This window comes from Phascolarctos cinereus, unplaced genomic scaffold (genome assembly GCF_003287225.1).
Source record: "Phascolarctos cinereus isolate Bilbo 61053 unplaced genomic scaffold, phaCin_HiC Scaffold_7;HRSCAF=346, whole genome shotgun sequence".
NCBI classification, from domain to species: Eukaryota; Metazoa; Chordata; class Mammalia; order Diprotodontia; family Phascolarctidae; genus Phascolarctos; species Phascolarctos cinereus.
The window spans coordinates 150,957,578-150,976,175 of record NW_027556180.1 but is presented as its reverse complement, the minus strand read 5'-3'; the positions used below and the strand labels follow the sequence as shown (position 1 = coordinate 150,976,175).

The window sequence follows — 18,598 nt, the reverse complement described above, 5'->3', positions numbered from 1 at the left end:
ACATGCAGGCTCTGTTTCTATCCTGTTACTAACCTTATGAGAATTCTTTGTGCATTCTGTGCCTCACTTTCCTTATCTATAAAATGGGGCCACTTATTCACCTCCCTGGGGTATCATGAAAATTGCCTGTTCATTTGTAGTGCTCTTTGAGGTCCTTGGAGAAAGACTATTATATGGAGTTCTATAATGTGGATACATGCTCTTTCTTTGCTGTCTAGGTCAGTACAATAACTTCTCATCACTAAAGCCTTTTGCTAATGTGTGCCATTTCATAGTTTAATTTCTCAAATTTCCCATTGACTACACTTACATTAATACAAAATTGGTTTCACCATTGTATAAAGAGAAGAGTAAATTATGTATTCATGTTTGTGTAATTAGGTTAGAAAAACCATAAGTTCACTTTTCTTTCCTTTTCTTAAATATTTCTTTCACTGGAAGTGACTTTCATGCTTGTTCTTAAAATGGCTTGCAGCAACTAGGAAGCAATGCTGTCAACTCTAGATTATCAGCGGTAACTGGGGACAGCAATAGTCTACATAAATGTCTGTCAGTCTAATTTAAGCAATAGCTTCAGTGACCTCTCCCACCAAATATTTTTTAAAATCAGAAAATGTAGCAGCCTTGCACATAATAGACAATAAATTTGCATTAAATTAAAGTGGCTAAGTGGATAAATTTGTGTTCTCCTTCCTGTGGAAAGGCTGGCGAATGGGGAGGATGAACCAGTAATCAAACTTCAGGAAATCAGACATTCCAGGAGAAGAACCAGAGGAATGGTCCTGGATAATTTGCCTCTAAATAATCCAGAGTTGACTGTCCTTTCATTGTACCCTAGAACAAGCCTTTATGTCAAAATTCAAACCCATTATGTAGTAATGCTCATATTATAATTCATACAGGCTACGGCCACTCTGATGCTGATGTTCTTCACCAGTCGTTACTAGAAGCAAACATTGCCACTGAAGTTTGCCTCACTGCTCTGGATACTTTATCGTTATTCACATTGGCCTTTAAGGTTTGTTTGATCAAGAATTTCCTGATCAGTTTTTAATGTTTTAAGTTCATTCATTGATTTGAACCTTGCTTGAAGATGTTCCACTCTTCCAACCGCTAGTTTTCTTTGTTAGTTATAAATCATTCTAGGAAGTTGTTAATCCATAACTACCATTAATGAAACCATTTTACAGCTTAATGACTTGAATTCCCTGAAATATAATAAAGCTTAATTTGTTAGTCTGTACAACATGCTTTGAAATGATGGAAACACAGCCTCTGGAGGTAATTAAAGCTTGAGTAGAACAAAACATTTACCAAAGGAAGCGTTTCTTCACAGTACTGCACCCTAGGGGATGATAAACTCAATGACCTCATCAGGCATTTCTGTCATCCTATATCTTTGTTCTTTTGAATGGATCCAAACGCTGCATGAAGTGAAAGTCTAGATTTCAACTGAGGATAACCCCTTAAAATCATTTAAATTAACTCCTACAAATGAATGTGTGTTCATTTTTATTTGTCTACCTTTATTAGCCTTTAAGTGAAACCAAAAAAAAGTATATTTAGAGGTAGGGGAAAGAAACTTCTAAAATGCTTTTAAAATTAATATTTAAGTTCTTCTGGTATCATGAGACCATGGTGTATTATAATGAAGAGAAGAAAAGCAGATTCTTGCTCAACCTTGTTCTTGTGTTCAAGAACCTAACATCCGTTTTTTACTAAGTGGTTATTTTCTTTTCCAAGGTAAAAAAGGGCAACTAATGATGATAAACGATGATGGCTGAAGCCAACAATTGTACTTGAATGAGAGTCCAAGAAAAGTTCATTTTGCCTTAATGTGGACTCAAATTACTCTATTAGTTTATTTGTTTTCCAAATAGCAATGTTCTTGTCACATGGTGATTAAATCTAGATCTCTGATTGAGCTGAGATGACTACAGTATAAATTAAGTTGATTAAAATATTTGGGGGAGACGATTGTTTATGTGGTGGCTTGCAATATTTGTGAGTGCTTTGAAAACCTTTATGTTTTTAATTACTTATTTGTCCCTTCTTTCTTATCCCCAATAAAGTAAGTCATTATTTTAAACACCACCTCACAGATGAGTAAATGGAGACATAAAAGATAGATGTTCTCCACAATAGTATTTAGCATGAGGCTAAGGAAGAGAGCTGTGTTTGGTCTATTGAGTTTCAATCTCTATTTTAATTTGGCTTTTTTTTTTAAGTTAAAAATTCTCATCAAAATCGTCCATTGTCTTTGACCACACTTTTATGCCACAACTCCTCAATGTCAGGGTCTCATGATCCTCTGACCTAGACATAGGCAGTGGGAATAGGGAAAGGTTTATAAAAGTGGTATCAGCGATATAGCTATAGCTAGTCTGTGACCAGTCATCTGTCACGAGGGCAGCGAGGTAGCATAGTAGATAGAGTGCCAGATAGTCAGGAAGACTCATCTTCCTGAGTTGAAATCTTGCCTCAGACACTTACTTCCTATGTGACCCTGGGTGAGTCTCTTAACTCTGCCTCAGTTTCCTCATCTGTAAAATGAGCTAGAGAAGGAAATGGCCAACCACGCCTATATCTTTGCCAAGAAAACCCCAGATGGGGTCACGAAGAATCAGAAGCAGTTGAAAAACAACAGAGTAACTCATTAGTCATCACTTCCCAGCCCTTTGGTTCTCTTCTCTCCTCTCTCTCTCTCTCTCTCTCTCTCTCTCTCTCTCTCTCCTCTCTCTCTCTCTCTTCTCTCCCCTCTCCTCTCTCTTCTCTCTCTCTCTCTTCTCTCTCTCTCTCTCTCTCTCTCTCTCTCTCTCTCTCTCTCTCTCTCTCTCTCTCTCTCTCTCTCTCTCTCTCTCTCTCTCTCTCTCTCTCCCCCTCTCTCTCCCCCTCTCTCTCTCTCTCTCTCTCTCTCTCTCTCTCTCTCTCTCTCTTCTCTCTCTCTCTCTCTCTCTCTCTCTCTCTCTCTCTCTCTCTCTCTCTCTCTCTCTCTCTCTCTCTCTCTCTCTCTCTCTCACTTTCTCTCTCTCTCTCTCCCTCCATCCCTCCCTCCCTCCCCAAAGCTTGTGAGTAAGTATGCTGATCCAAAGCGAAAGAAGGAAGAGGAAGGTGAATAGTGTAAAGTGAAGACAGCACCTAACAATAAGAGGTGTGGTCTGCGGAACACCCACCAGAAATACAGAATCATTTCTCAGACTTCTTCACAATTTGCCTGCAACTATTTGGAGATATTAAATTCTAGTCTCAGAATTGATCCCTTCAACTGTGTTAAGATAGGGATAAATTATGAAGTTATAGTAATAGCCTTTATAGAATTATGTTTGTTTTATGTTAAAAGGATGATATTAATGGAATTTCAGCTTTTGAATTATGGTTAGGATGTAGGATATATGAGCTGGGAATTCAGATTTCTTACCACCAGATTGGTGCCCCAAAATTCTTAGCGCAGCTTTAAGGTTTAAAAGCTTAAAGCTTTCCTAGCTTAACACTGCAGTTAAGATTTTTGGGACACCTTGTATAATGACAAAGGACATTGATATGTTGTTTTAAGGTATAAAAAGTGCTATACATTATCTCACTTGAGTCTCACAAGAACCCCATGAACTGGGTTACCATAGGTCCCATTCCCCTCATTTTACCAGTTTGGAAACCAAGGTTCAGATGTGTTAAGTGACTTAGCCATGGTCATGCAGCTGGTAGGTATTAGAGACAATATTTGAACTCAGGTCTTCTTGGCCCAAGTCCAGCACTCTGTACTGCACTGTTTTACTAGCCAGGAAAAAAACAGGGCTAGGTGATCTTAAAACAAAGCTTGATAGTGATCTTCTACTGTTAATAGCCTATCTGTTGCACTGAGGTCCTAGCTTCCTCATTACATTACAAAAAAAAAGAAATGCTAAAGGCTGTGACTAGGGATCTAAGATTTGGAGGCAGGATTGAATGCAGAAGGGTTTACGACTGAGGGCATGTCTTTGTCAGGGCGTTGCACTTATTCAGAATTGGAAGATTTTTGAGATCTTCTGTGGCCTGGGCATAGGGAAATTTTCCATAACAGTCATTAGTGGCCAGGTCTTGATTTTCTTGCTAATAGAACATAGCAACAATAGGGATCTTCACTAGGAGGCCTCAAAGGGCACACAGGTCAAGGTCAATCGGGGAAGGATAGTTATAAACCATGAATGTGGCTTAAGTGATCCTACAGATAAATAAAGAGCAATCCTGTCATAAATGACTCTTTCCAAGTTGAACACTTTTGATGTATTGCCTTTAGCAAGTTAGAAAATGAGTACATTTTAAAAAACAAAAAGAAAATGTTCAGAATTATCAAATATGAGTCCTGTTTGAGCTCTAGTAGAGAGTATCTTCAACAACATCTAAGTTAGATGGGTATTCATTCAGTAACACCTGCCAGAGATGTGCCAATAAATGTTTAACAATCAGTCCTCTACAAATGAAAAAAGGGGAGGAGGGATTCACACAGGATTCACTTTTCAGTTTGGTCTGCATTATTACCATTTTCTCTATATTTTCTTAAGTCTATACAATTAACTAAATAACAAATCAAGCCCTGACTTGTAGCATTTATTGATTTCCAAAGTATAAAATACATTGAATCACCTTGAGAGCCAGGACTCCCCTTGCCTATAACTACCAACTTGTCTAGGACCATGTTTTGATATCCTAGAAGGAAGTGCTTTTTAGATCTCTTAGTTAGCATAATTACCATTTTTCAGCTGCTCAGATTTCTCGTGCAACCCTTGTATAATTCTTTCCTATAAATATATACTGTATGTATGTTTACATATGGTATCTTATATATCTATATGCATAGATTATTTTATATGAGATATAGATAGATAGATAGATAGATAGATAGATAGATAGATAGATAGATAGATAGATAGATAGATAGATAAAATGCTGTATAAAATTGTAAAGAGAGGCAGGGTAGTTGGTGAACAGGATACAGGGCTGACTTCAAAAGCAGGAAGATCTGGGTTCAAGTGAGGTACCTCTGAGGAATCCTGACAGTGTGTTAAGTCACTTAACCTCTTAATGCTGTAGAATGCAGACTCTAAATAAACCTCTTAAGACTAACAATAAATTGAAAAGAGAGTGCCAGCCTGCATTGGTAAAAGGAGGTTTCTTCATCTAGAATTTCCTGCTACCTGAATCACCCAGGTCCAGTTCCTCCCCCTACAAAATTTTAAAGTATGTTGAGCTGTCCCAGTGTGAACCTGCTTTTTAACATAGTTAGTACTGCATTCTCTTTGCTCCTAAAATAATTTTAATAATAATCTGCTTCTAGTGAAACTACTTTTTATTTCTCTTAAAAACAGCTTTATGGGGTGATAAATTAACACAACATGTGGACTGTATTGTAAAAACAAATATAATTGCGGAGAGCAATAAGAATGAAAAGGGTGCTCACATAACTAATTGAAGGGTGAGTTGCTAGGAAGTTGGTTTAAAAAAAAAACAATGTTGAACTGGTAGATTTTTTTTTAACTTAGTTGACTCTGTTAGCCCAGTTAAGTGAGGTCAAATCACTGCTTGGTGATTGAAAGGCGTTTTATTGTTGTTGAGCCTTGTCTGACCCTTCATGACCCCATTTGGGGTTTTCTTGGCAAAGATACATACGGAAGTGGTTGGCTATTTCCTTCGCAAGCTTATTTTACAGATGAAGAAACTAAGGTAAATAGAGTGAAGTGGCTTGCCCAGGGTCACACAGCTAGTAAGTGTCTGATGTCATATTTGAACTCAGGAAGATGAATCTTCCTGGCTCCAGGTTTGGTACTATATCCACTGTACCATCCAGGCTGCTCAAAAGGATGCTTTTCTAAAAATGAATCTTAGAAGAGTAAATTCTCAAAACAGAACAACCTGAATAAACATGTATGACAATTGCTTAGGTAATAACATGTCTTCTTAAATAGGACTGTTCCTAGCATCTAATTTTAGTGCCTGAAAAGCCTGCGTCCATAAAGAGGCCTATTTATCAATATGAGCCTTTAAGCAGTCTGATATTAATCAATTGAAAAAATATGAAGCTTAGCACTTATTAATACATAGCATATCTGAAGGTAAAAATAATCTTGCCTTCAAGGAACTGATTCAGTTTTATAAAGGGCCCCATTTATTAATTTGTTTGATTACTGATTCTCTGACTTCGTCCTTGAACAGATTGAGTTCAGTTGTTTCAGTCATGTCTGACTCTTCTTGACCCCATATGGGATTTTCTTGGCAAAGATACTGGAGTAGTTTTGCCATTTCCTTCTCCAAGTAGTTTTAACTTACTTTCCTCCGTGAAATGGAGTTGGACTAGATTTTCTCTAAGGTTCCTTTGAACTCTCAGTTCTGTGATCCTATGACATTTTTTTGCTTCATTGAGTTTTATGTACTCAGTCACTGTGAGTTGAGCAGATAAATGCTAATTCTGAATTTCTGTAACTATAGCTTCATCCAGTTTACTTTGCAACAAAGCTAGTTTCAATAGTTTACTGTCTTCTATGTTTATCTATTGCCTGGCTAGTCTTAACCGTAAGATGAATTTGGAATGCCATCCTTTGGAAGACTTTTGTTAGAATTTTATTTTGGATTATGGGGCCTGTAGACAGTTCAGTCCTAATGGTCAATAGTTGCTTCTGCAAACGTGCATATAAAATAGCATACATTTTGTCCCTACTTAAAAATGCCCTCAGACCATTTCATACTCATATTTAGATGACAAAGTCCATGTGTATAAGCTTCTTGCTGTTCTGCATTTTTAGGCAACTAACGTCAATTATTTGACCAGCCAGACTTAGAAAATACTGAATTAATGAAATCGTTTGCATGGGGGAAATCTTAAAAGTTAATTGGAACTACCCAAACTCCCATTCAGTCTTTCTATCATGACTTGCTTTCTAGTTTTTTTCTTTAAGAGAAGAATAAAAGTTAATAAAAAAAATAATTTGTACCACTTAGAATATTAAAATAACTCAGAAGCCGCACATAGTTCCTCTCTCTTCTCTGTCAGTATGTTTGTTTCCTAGAGTATATTTCAGTCTTTTTACATAGTCTTTAATTAGAGACTATTAGTTGTGGGACTTTCCTGTGTGATTCCAGCTACTAATTGTTAATGACAAAGAGCCATGTTGCCTTTATCACCTCTGTAACAGCTGCTCTCATTCACAAAAGATAATTCAGGAATCTGCCTTGAAGTATAATAATCTTAAGGTATAATAATAATAATAATAATGATGATAAAGTATAATAAGTAGTATAATGAGTACTATGTAATAAAGTATAATGAATATTATAAATAATGAATAATATAGATAAATACTAATGAAGTATAATACTAAAGTATAATAAGTAATACCATAAACAAATAATATGAATAAATGATAAAGTATAATAATCTTAAAATCTGTGACAGGTTGACTTTTGAATAACATGAAAAAACTCTGCTTACAAAAAACCCCAACAACCTATGTTCTACATATGCATCTAAAATCATGAGACTAAACTTGGAACATTATTTGTATGGCATGAGGATAGGGGGCCTAACCAGGGTACTTACAACATAACTCTTTTTAGTTTTAAAAAATAAAAGTTTTGATTTCTACACAGCTGATTGGAAAATGTGGCTATTGTGTAAAAGTGAGACCCACCCCTACTTGGAAATGCTGTCAAAATTCTCAGGGATCCCTGGTCTGTCTTACTAATTGTTATGACTATCTGTTTTAAGAACCAGCTACTGGCTGATCATGGACATAATCCACTGATGAAAAAGGTTTTTGATGTTTACCTGTGTTTTCTTCAAAAACACCAGTCTGAGACAGCTTTGAAAAATGTCTTCACTGCCTTAAGGTCATTAATTTACAAGGTGAGTCATTTAATGGAGATAAGTTATTCCTTATGCATCCTGTTTTCTGCATCTGAGATTTCAAGGGCAGTTTATTGGGCATTGATTTTTACAGCACTGGCTCCCCTTTCCCCACAGTTTCCCTCCACGTTTTATGAAGGAAGGGCAGACATGTGTGCTGCGTTGTGCTATGAGATCCTTAAGTACTGTAATTCCAAGTTGAGCTCCATTCGTACTGATGCTTCCCAGCTGCTGTATTTCCTAATGAGGAATAATTTTGACTACACAGGAAAAAAGTCCTTTGTGAGGACACATCTGCAAGTAAGTGTGATGTATTGTTTTCATTTCTTAAATTTTAGCTGGATAATTTGAGTGTCCTATTTATCAATTTCTCTCCTCTTTCAAATGATAATATTCTGGCTCCAAAGATGTATCATTGTAATGGCAAAATGCCATTTTGGCTAAATCTCATGTGTTATTTTCCCAAATTCTACAAAAATTAGCATGAAATTATTATTGTAATTTAAATATTGAGACAATGTAGTAAAATGGACTGAAATGCTTAGCTCAGATCTTGGGAATTCCATTTAATATTTTAAAAAAAGGTCTTAGATATAAAAAAAAGGAAGGAGATAGGTATTTATTAAGTACCTACTATGTGCCAGCACTTTAGAGATAGTATCTCATTTGACCCTCACAACAGCCCTGGAAGGCAGATACTATTGTTGTCGTCATTTTACAGTTGAGAAAACTGAGGCAGAGAGAGGTGAAGTGACTTGTCCAAGGTCATACAGCTAGCAAATGTTTAAGTAGGACTTGATCTCAGCTCTTCCTGACTCCAGGCCCAGCACTCGGTCAACTCGGCCCATCTGCCTGGAAGCTGTGTGTCTAACCCCTTCATTTTATAGATGCAAGACTGAGGCCAAGAGAGAATAAGGAATTTTCTCAAGGTCACATAGGTAGAGCCCAGATTTGAACCCATGTACTCTGTTTCTAAATCAAGGGCACTATGATATGATGTCATCTTCAGTGAAGAGCTTCTCTAGTAAGCACACTGATTATGAAGGAAGAGAGGTCTCAAGTTATCATCCTTTTCTCCCTTGTCCCCCACTTTTATTTTTCTGGCTTTTGGCTATTGAGAATACTACCATCGTTTTTGGATTTGTTAATTCTAAATTTCTTTTTGCTGATCACTCAAGGTGATGCGGTTTAGGGGTTCGGGGTCCTGGGACCCCAAAATCACAACATGCTGGTCCTGCCCGGAAGAATTTGACCCAAGCCTTCTTTCAGTCAAAGACAAGGTTTATTAGAACATTGTTATATTGAGCAGACTCTTAAGGAGTCTGAACATGGGTAAGCAGTGGCTAGATTATGAGAATCTGAGCATCTTAATGGAGACAAGATGGACCTTACATATGGAAAGCCTGTGGGAGGGATCTAAGAGTGGCCAAGTAGTTTGGGGTGAAGGGAGGAGGGGCCTAAGGAGATCTGGATGGGGGTGTCCAGTAAACTGGGGTGAACAGAACCCCTGGGGCCTGGACAATGGAGCCTAGTTAGGATTGAGGGTGGGAAATGCCAGAGGCCATAGGGTGGGTAGTAAGACAATGGAGGGGAGATTGGGTGTAGCCACAACAAAAGACCAGTTGATGGGATTATAGCCTCAGCAAATGCCAGAGATTTGGCCATGTGGGAAAGTCCAGAGTTTTTCCTTTCTGGGGTCGAGATCCCAACCTCATCAAAGATACTATGTTTATTATCCTTTCTCCTTTCCATATATAAATGATAGAAATCCTTCTAATTTTTCCATTTCTATTCATTTATTAATTTCCACCCATATTTATGGAGCTCTTTCCAATGCATGGTACTGTGTTGTAAAGGAGGTTGTTGTTGTTTGTTCTTCTTCTTCTAGAAGACCTTGACATTAGGGAGGTGATGCCATGACTTGCGAGTGAATTGGATTTAAGTGAGGGAGGGCTGTGCAAAGTCACCAGACTCACTTTCTCATCCAGAGTCATCTGAGTCCAACGGCAAGATATAGATCAGAAAGACTAGAGATGGTCCTGATGTAATGGGAGACCTTGACCTTTCTAAGCTAAGGTCTTTTCCAGGTTTCAGTTTGCCTGAGGCAAAACCCATTCAGTGATTAAGGCTAGGCTAGGTAAGAAATGAGGCAGAGAATGTAAAAACAAACAAACAAACATTAATCTGGGAGGGGAAGACTCTTAGGGTTTCTGGCCAAAATAGAAACAATGGCTGTTTATATTTACTGGAGCCATCCGGGCCCAAACTATGACCAAGTCTCAGTGGGGCTAGGTCTGAGACCTATTGTTGGGCAATCAATGAGAACTAGAGTGATTTGGGCTTAAGGCATGTTAAGAAAGAAACTTAGTGCATAAACCCCAAGATAGCTTATGAGGTTTCAGTAATCAAAAGATCAAAATTTATATTCCTTTGGGCAGAGCACCTACAGGTAAGGGTATGATACCCTATGTGGACAGAGGGAGAGGAAGAAGGAGCAGAGGGAAGGAAAGAACTATGTTGCCCAACTGGAACTGGCCAATTGGGTCATCAGTGGGGCAGCTCATACTACTGACTGGTTATTGTTTGTCCTTTGTTCTTGAAGAGGACCATGACATCAGGAAGGTGATGCTTGCAAACGAACTGGATTTAAGAGAAGGAGGGTGATGTAAAGTCTCCAGCTTCACTTTTTCCTCTGGAGCCATGTGGGTCCAGTGGTAAGGTATAGATCAGGACAACTGGAGGTGGCCCTGGATGAAGTGGGAGACCTGATAAATGACTGCCTCAAGGAACTTGCAGGAAAAAGAGGGTGGAATGTCTTTTCCCTGACCCTTTACCTCACCCCACTTCTCCCCCCCAAAAAAAACACCAAGCTTTCGAAGGCAATAAGTAAATGTACAAATAACGTTTGGTTGGAGGTGCTATTGACTAAGTAAGAACACTGGCCTTGGAGTCAGAAGACCACTTCGTAATTCAGTGACTTCCTGAACATAAGTAAGTAATTTAATAGGTTGTAGAATGTTTGTAGGACTTTAGGGTTTACCATACACACATAGTCTCCTTTGACCCTGTCAATACCTCTGTCAGGTAGAGTACCAGGGGTAATGTCCTCAATTTACAGATGAGGAAATAGAGGTCAGAGATTTTTCAGCGGCCTGAGATATGTATATATGCTTAAGGCAGTTGGGGTTAAGTGACTTTCCCAGGGTCGCACAGCTAGTTAAGTGTCAAGTGTTTGGTCTGAGGCCATATTTGAACTCAGGCCCTCCTTACTGCAGAGCTGGTGCTCTATCTACCACGCCACCTAGCTGCCCCAGCGTGGTACATTTTTAAGAGATGTAAATCCAATCCAAGTTTCTCCCAGCTCCCAAGTTCAGCATTCTTTCCACATTATCATGATCTTATAAATTACCAAACCTTCCTGAAGTTCAGTGTTCTCATCTGTACCCCCAATTTGCCTTGATTTCCCCAACTCTAAAAAAGGGATCATAATAATACTTACCTCACAGTTTTGTTGTGAGGATCAAAAGAGCATTATTCCATTTCCCTTTCCCACTGCAAAGGATTCATAATAGTATATCTACTTTCTTGCCTTGTTCCATGCTTTACGCTTGTATCACTGGCATCTGGAACAGTGCCTGAAACATGGTAGGCACTTAACAAACACTGTTGATTGATTGATTTACTGTATTAGGAAGAAAACCCTTCATAAACCTTAAGGCCTTAGAAAAATGTGAATTCATGCATAAACTTTATGAAATTGCTTGCCTTCTCAAAGAGGGGGGAGGGTGGAAGAGAATTTTTAGCTCAAAATTGTGAAAAACAAAAGTTAAAAATTATTTTTACATGTAATTGGGAAAAAAAAGGTCACTGAAAAAAGAGAGTGAATTTTTATGAATTATTACCAGTTAATTTATCTAATTCTTGTCATCAGATGTTCTGCTAACTCAAGTTTCATTATACAAGTCCTCCAGTGAATTTGAAGTTACCCTTCAGAAGAAATCTAAAGGAATAAAAACACTTTGAGAACATTTTTTTAGCTACATTCAAAGAACCACTGCTTAAAATAGTTAATACTATCTCTATAAACATCATAACTGAAACTACAGTCTCACAGAGTAGATATTTGAATGAGAATTGATTAGATCCTATTGGTATTTCTTCAAGGTTATCATTTCTGTAAGCCAACTGATAGCAGATGTTGTCGGAATTGGAGGAACCAGATTCCAGCAGTCCCTTTCCATCATCAATAACTGTGCCAACAGTGACAGGCTTATTAAGGTGGGTAGCCCTTGTCTTTGTAGAGGAGTGAGTAGAAACCCTCAATTTCTGACCGGAACTCCAAGATGTGTTTGTACCAGGAACTGAATCCATGAAGGCTTACATGTGTCCGTCTTCTTTCGTTTTAGCACACTAGCTTCTCATCTGATGTAAAGGATTTGACCAAACGCATTCGCACAGTCTTAATGGCCACAGCTCAAATGAAGGAGCATGAAAATGATCCTGAGATGCTGGTGGACCTCCAGTACAGTTTGGCCAAGTCCTATGCAAGCACTCCAGAACTCAGAAAGACGTGGCTGGACAGCATGGCAAGAATCCATGTCAAAAATGGGGATCTCTCTGAGGTAGCCTTAAAAACCTTTGGGTTTGTGATTTAGATAATATAATAAGGTGTCATTCATCAGTTAAGATTTTGTGCATAAACATACAGTGAAGACTATAGAGCAGTGGTGGCAAACTCAGGTAGAAATAGAGGCCACCAAACTGTATGTAATGGATCCCTGTAAGCCACATATTAACATTATTTATGTTCATTGTCTTTTTTGTTTATTTTTTTAATTATTTCCCAGTTACATTTTAATATGGGTCCGCATTTGGGCGAGTTACAAGCCAGTCCCTTGTTTGACACCTCTGCCATAGGGGATAGAAAGAAATATAAGTTCCTGCTTCAAGGGAGCTTCTAGTCTAACTGGGGAGATAAGACACACATAGAAAGTTAATTAACATTATGAGTCTTCCCTAAGAAGTGCTATGTATAACCTTTATCAAGTTTCTTGCCTTATCAAGGAGAGGAGGGACAGTGGGAGAGAATTGAGAACTCAAAATTATAAAAACAAAATGTAGCTTAAAAATTGATTTTACATGGAAAGAAAATATTAAAATAAAGCATTTAAAGTTAAAAGGTGCTTCTGAGTTCAGGCAAGAGTGAGTGAGATCACTGTGGATTGTAATGGCCAGGAAAAGATGGAGTTGGACCTTGAAGGATGGATAGCATTTGCATCTAGAAGGGAAACATTTCAGTTAGGGAAGGTAACAGAGAGCAGAGACATAGAGAAGGGAATTTTAGATGGCATTCAGTAGATAGGCAGTGTGCTAGAGGTCAGTTGGTAAAGTAATAAGAGGTAAGGCTGGAAAAGTAGCTTGGGGTCAGATTTTGAAGGCCTTGAATGTCAGGATAATTCATAATTTATCCCATAACCTTTGGGGAACTACTGAAGGCTTTTGATGGAAGAATGATATGATCAAAATAATGTTTTAGGATGATTATTCAGCCATCATTATACAGGATGAATTGAAAGAGGAAGATACTGAATGAAGTCAGAGAGATCAGATAGGAGACAGTCACTTAGTCACTTAAAAAAATACTTGAATTAAAATTATTGCCTGCTCCCAGCCCGATTTGTTTTAGGCTCTGGGTTTGGGGAGCTGGGGCAATCAGCTTGGCCCAAAGATTTTTCCTGCAACTTCTTAGATGAGGACTCGATCTAGGAAGTTATTCTTTATGCAGTAGGTGTTGGGAAGAGATGCTGTGGGAAGATTTCTCCTTCTCCCCTCCCTTATACATCCCATCAGTAAAATCATTTTTACAGCCTACAATAATTGGGAAATTATGTTCACTTTGATGTCTGTTATGTTTAACTTAAAGTAGTTTAGTTGTTGCTGCTAGGGTTACTTTTAAAATCCACCATCAGTATTTTTTCCAAATAAAATTCAATGTATATGGAAGGCAGTGCACAAAAAATCACAAATATTTATGTGTTTTGATCGATTCCTATTGAACCATCATCTAAGTATTAAAAGCTCATTATAGTTCACTGACATTTAGAACCCATGTCAACTCTCCTGTCACTGTATTTCAGGTGAAAGGAAATCATGTGGTCTGGGGTTTGATAAATAGTTATTTCAAAAAAATAAACCCCCCGGATGCCAAAAGGAACTAATTAGTCTTGCATTTTATTCTCTGCTGTCAGGACTATCTGGTTATAACCTGAACTAGAGGCATCATAGGATTATAGATTTTAGAGCTGAAAGGGACCTGAGAGGCCATTGAGTCTAATGTTTTCCTTTTACAGATGAGGAAACTGAGACAAACAGAGAGGTTAAGTGACTTACCCAGGCTAGTAGCTAGTAAGCGTCTGAGGCACAATTTGAACACAGTTCTTCTTGACTTTAAGGTCAGTTCTCTGTGCTCTATGCTGTGCTGAGATTAGCAACGCTGAATAACTTAGTCTATTACAATCAGTGTTCTTCTGAATCCTCTTCAATTGATCAGTAAACGCAGTGTATTAAGCACCTACTGCGTGCCAGGCACTGTGCCAAGTGCTGGAGATAACAAAAGAGTCAAAAGATAGATAAATAATTGCTCTTGTCTCACAGGGTTGTCATAAGGATCAAATGGGACAGTATTTGTGCAAAGCACTTGGCACAGTGTCTGGAAAACGGTAGGTGCTATGTGAATGCTTATTCTCTGCCCCTCCTTGTTTATGTGCCCAGTGCCTAGCACAGTGCTGGCACTCAAGTTAAATCAAGTAACTATGCATTTATTAAGTGCTTACTACTTTGCTAAGCTCTGGTGACCAACTCTATTCTTGACAAGCTTAGATTCTAATGGAGCTGGAAGGGTGGATAGGGTACCACATTGTGGTAGAATCCGGAGAATGGGGCATGGCTGGTGTGGGCCTTTTCTCAGAGTGGCCCAAAGTAGATAAAAAGGGCTACAGTGGTACGGTAAATGCTTAATAAATTCTTATTGATTTATTGACTGACTGAATGAAGACCAAAGGCAAAAAATTCTTATGAAATGGAGTGTCACCTATGCTATTAGAACCAGAGGTTTAAATTTTCCTAAGAGAGTTTTCCATATCCTAGTCCTTTCCATTAGTGCAGAAATTAAGGGGGGACATCTCTTCTTTTCTAGCCCCAAAGCCTCCATCATAGTGTTTGCTTAGATGTGAGGGTGCCTTTAAAAGTGTCTCAAGTCTGCTTTGGCTGTGTGCATGCAAAGGACAGCAAGGAGAAAAATAAGAATAGCCAATATTTATATGTTCCCTTAAAATCTGCAGAGCATTTTGTATACATTCTGTCACAAAAGCCTAACCCTGTGAGATAGATATTGTCATCCCCACTTTACAGATGAGGAAACTGAGCATTAGAAAAGTTATTCCATGAGTGAATCTTATTCTCATAGGATTTGGCTTAAGGAGGGAATAACATACACATTCAATTGGGTATGGAAATCTCTCTTACCCTACAGGAAAATAGGGGAGGAAGGGGACAAGAGAGCGGGGGTATAATAGAAAGGGGGGCAGATTGGGAAAGGGGGTAATCAGAAGGAAATAATTCTGAGGAGGGACAAGGTCAAAAGAAAGAGTACAATAGATGGGGGGGCAGGATAGGATTAAAGGAAATAGAGTTAGTTTTTCACAACATGTCTACTATGGAAGTGTTTTGCGTAACTGCACATGTATAACCTATATTGAGTTGCTTGCCTTTTCAGTGAGGGTTGGTGGGGAGGGAGGAAGGGAGAACATTTGGAAGCCAAAGTTTTAAAAACACATGTTTAAAAAAATGTTTTCACGTGCAACTGGGAAATAAGAAATACAGAAAATGGGGTACAGAAGTCTATCCTGTCCTACAGGAAAATAGAAGGGGAAGAGGTTAAGAGAGGGGCGGGGACAGATAGAAGAGAGGGCAGACTAGGGCAAGGGGTATTCAGAATGCATGCCATCTTGGGGTGGGGGGAGGGGTGAGATGGGGAGAAAATTTGGAACTCAAAATCTTGTGGAAGTAAATGTTGAAAACTAAAAATAAATTTATATCAAAAAAAAAAGGAAAATGATCAATGTTGAAAAGGATGTGGGAAAATTGGGGCACTAATGCACTTTTGGTGGAGTTGTTGACTGCGCAACCAAACTGTGTATACCCTTTAATCTAGCAATACCACTACTAGGTCTGTATCCCAAAGAGATGATAAGAAAGGGAAAAGGAACTACATGTACAAAAATATTTATCTCGTCCCTTTTTCTGGTGACAAAATATTGGAAACTGAGGGGAGGCCCACCAGTTGGGGAATGGCTGAACAATCTATGGTATATTAATGAAATAGAACACCTTTGTGCTATAACAAATGATGAACAGGCAGATTTCAGAAAAAACCCCGGAAAGACTCATATGAACTGATGCAAAGTGAAATGAGCAGAACCAGGAAAACATTGTACATAGTATCAGTAACATTGTGTAGTGATCAGCTATGAATGATTCAGCTCCTCTCAGTAGCCCAATGATCCAAGATAAGTACCAAGGACTCACAAAGGAAAATGCTATCCACATCCAGATAAAGAATTGATGGAATCCGAATGCAGATTGAAGTACAACTTTTCATTTACTTTATTCTTTTCATTTTTTCCCTTTTAAATCTGTTTCTTTTTCACAACTGTGATGACACATGTGTAAGCTATATCAAATTGCCTGCCCTTTTAGAAAGAGGGTAGGGAAGGGAGGAAGCGAGGTAGGAAAATTTGGAACTTAAAATCTTATAAAAATGAATGCTAAAAATTGTCTTTATGTAATTGGGGAAAATACTATTAAAATAAAATATATTGATATTTTTTGTTTTTATATAACTATCATTTCTAAATATAATCTTCCCCCACCTCCAGCCAGACAACCATACTTTGAAACAAAGAATAAAAAATATAAAGAAAAAATAAATCAATAAAATTTACCAACATTAAAAAAAAAAAAAAGAAAAGTTATTCCACTTGCCTGAGGTCACAAAACTAATAAGTGTTAGAACTGGGATTTGATTTCAGGTTCTCCTGACTCCTAAGCCAGCACTGTTTCCACCACTTCATGCCCCAAAGAGTAGCCAAGCTGTCCACCCTTGGCCAGAGTATCATGCAGCTTCTGCCAGCCTTCATGGCAACATGATGGTAACAGCAATCCACAGACAAATGTTCGCTGGACAGGACTGTATGTGAGATCATTCCTAACAGTGTGTTATAGCAAAAAGATCACTGAAGACCTGGATTTTAATCAAGATTCTTAACATTTAATAATTCTGGGACCATGAGTAAGTTAATTAATCTCTCTGGACCTTAGTTTTCTCCTTTATACAAACAGAAATAATGAAACATGAAGTACTCACCTCACAGAATTATTGTGATGAAGTAATTTTCGAGCAACAACATATTTTAAAATATGAATTATTATACTTATTGTAAATAGTAGTAGTATCACATGCTATCTCAGAATTCCTTGTCACGGGCAATGATCTTATAACTAGATTTTTCAGCTTTGTTTATTTCTAGTCACAAATCAGTTAACTAGATTCTTAATAATTAGTACCTTGTACATATTTGGTCTCCTACCAGAGTGACTTCTCTTTTATGATTAGGTCAGCTGGTTGGATTTTGTAGTTAAGCTTTTGTCTACCTAAGACAGCTTAAAATTGAAAGACCAGAAAAATATGTGTGTGTCTCAATTTTAAGTTAAATACATTTGAGTATGTATGTATGTATGTATGTATGTGTGTAGATGGTGAAGATATGTATTTAGTGGATATATGTATTTGATAAATATGTATATATGTATGCATACATCTATAATATATGATAAAATATATATTTAGCTAATATAAAATGTGTGTTTATACATAGATATATTTAACTTAAAATTGAGAGGCTGAATAGAGAGGGAGAGTTTCTTTTTAGAATCTTTTTAGGATCTTCATCATAAGTCCTTCAGAATTGTCTTGGATCATTGTATTGCTGAGAACAGCCAAGTCATTCACAGTCGATCATCATACATTGCTATTACAATATACAGTGTTCTCCTGGTTCTACTCATTTCTCTTTTTAGAATCTAATTCCTATTTCTTGAACATTTCTTAAAATGAGAACAGTCTCCTTTATTCTATCCACTTTAAGAAAATGCAGCAGATGTTATAGAAATTTTTAACAAAAATCAACTAATCAGTCAGGGATCATCTATTAGATGTCAGTGATATGCCAGTCACTATGCTAGTTTATGGGGTTACAAAGGCAAAAGTGAAATAGTCCCTGCTTTCAGTGAGCTTGTGGAAGTAGACATATGTATGTATGTATGTATGTATGTATGTATGTATGTATGTATGTATGTATGTTTACACACATATACATATGGATATCAAAATATATACCCATATCTGTATGTATATCTAACTATCTGTCTATCTGGATGAACATATCCATGCCCTTATAAACACTCACACCCACCCCATACAAACAAACATACACTCATAGATATACACATACACACAAAATTGGGAAAAAAGGCACTAATACCTCATTTCTAAAACTATGCACTACCATGGCCCATGGTGCCATAGCTCACAGGAACATGTCAGGCTATTTCAAAATTTTGACCTAACTGCTTAAAAAGTAGAGCTCTTGTTAGGTATTTCTTTTG

General features: G+C 37.7%; 1 protein-coding gene across 19 annotated transcripts in view; it reads left to right on the top strand.

Annotated features, from left to right (window-relative positions):
• DOCK9 (dedicator of cytokinesis 9) overlaps nt 1–18,598 on the top strand; it is a 357,948-nt gene that overhangs the window by 300,242 nt on the left and 39,108 nt on the right. For all 19 annotated transcript variants that reach the window (XM_078147288.1, XM_078147287.1, XM_020963989.2 and 16 more), the window contains 5 exons: nt 903–1,018; nt 7,736–7,873; nt 7,991–8,173; nt 12,038–12,151; nt 12,280–12,495. In XM_078147288.1, the coding sequence (XP_078003414.1) occupies nt 903–1,018; nt 7,736–7,873; nt 7,991–8,173; nt 12,038–12,151; nt 12,280–12,495 (767 nt within the window). The remainder of the gene's footprint in view (nt 1–902; nt 1,019–7,735; nt 7,874–7,990; nt 8,174–12,037; nt 12,152–12,279; nt 12,496–18,598) is intronic.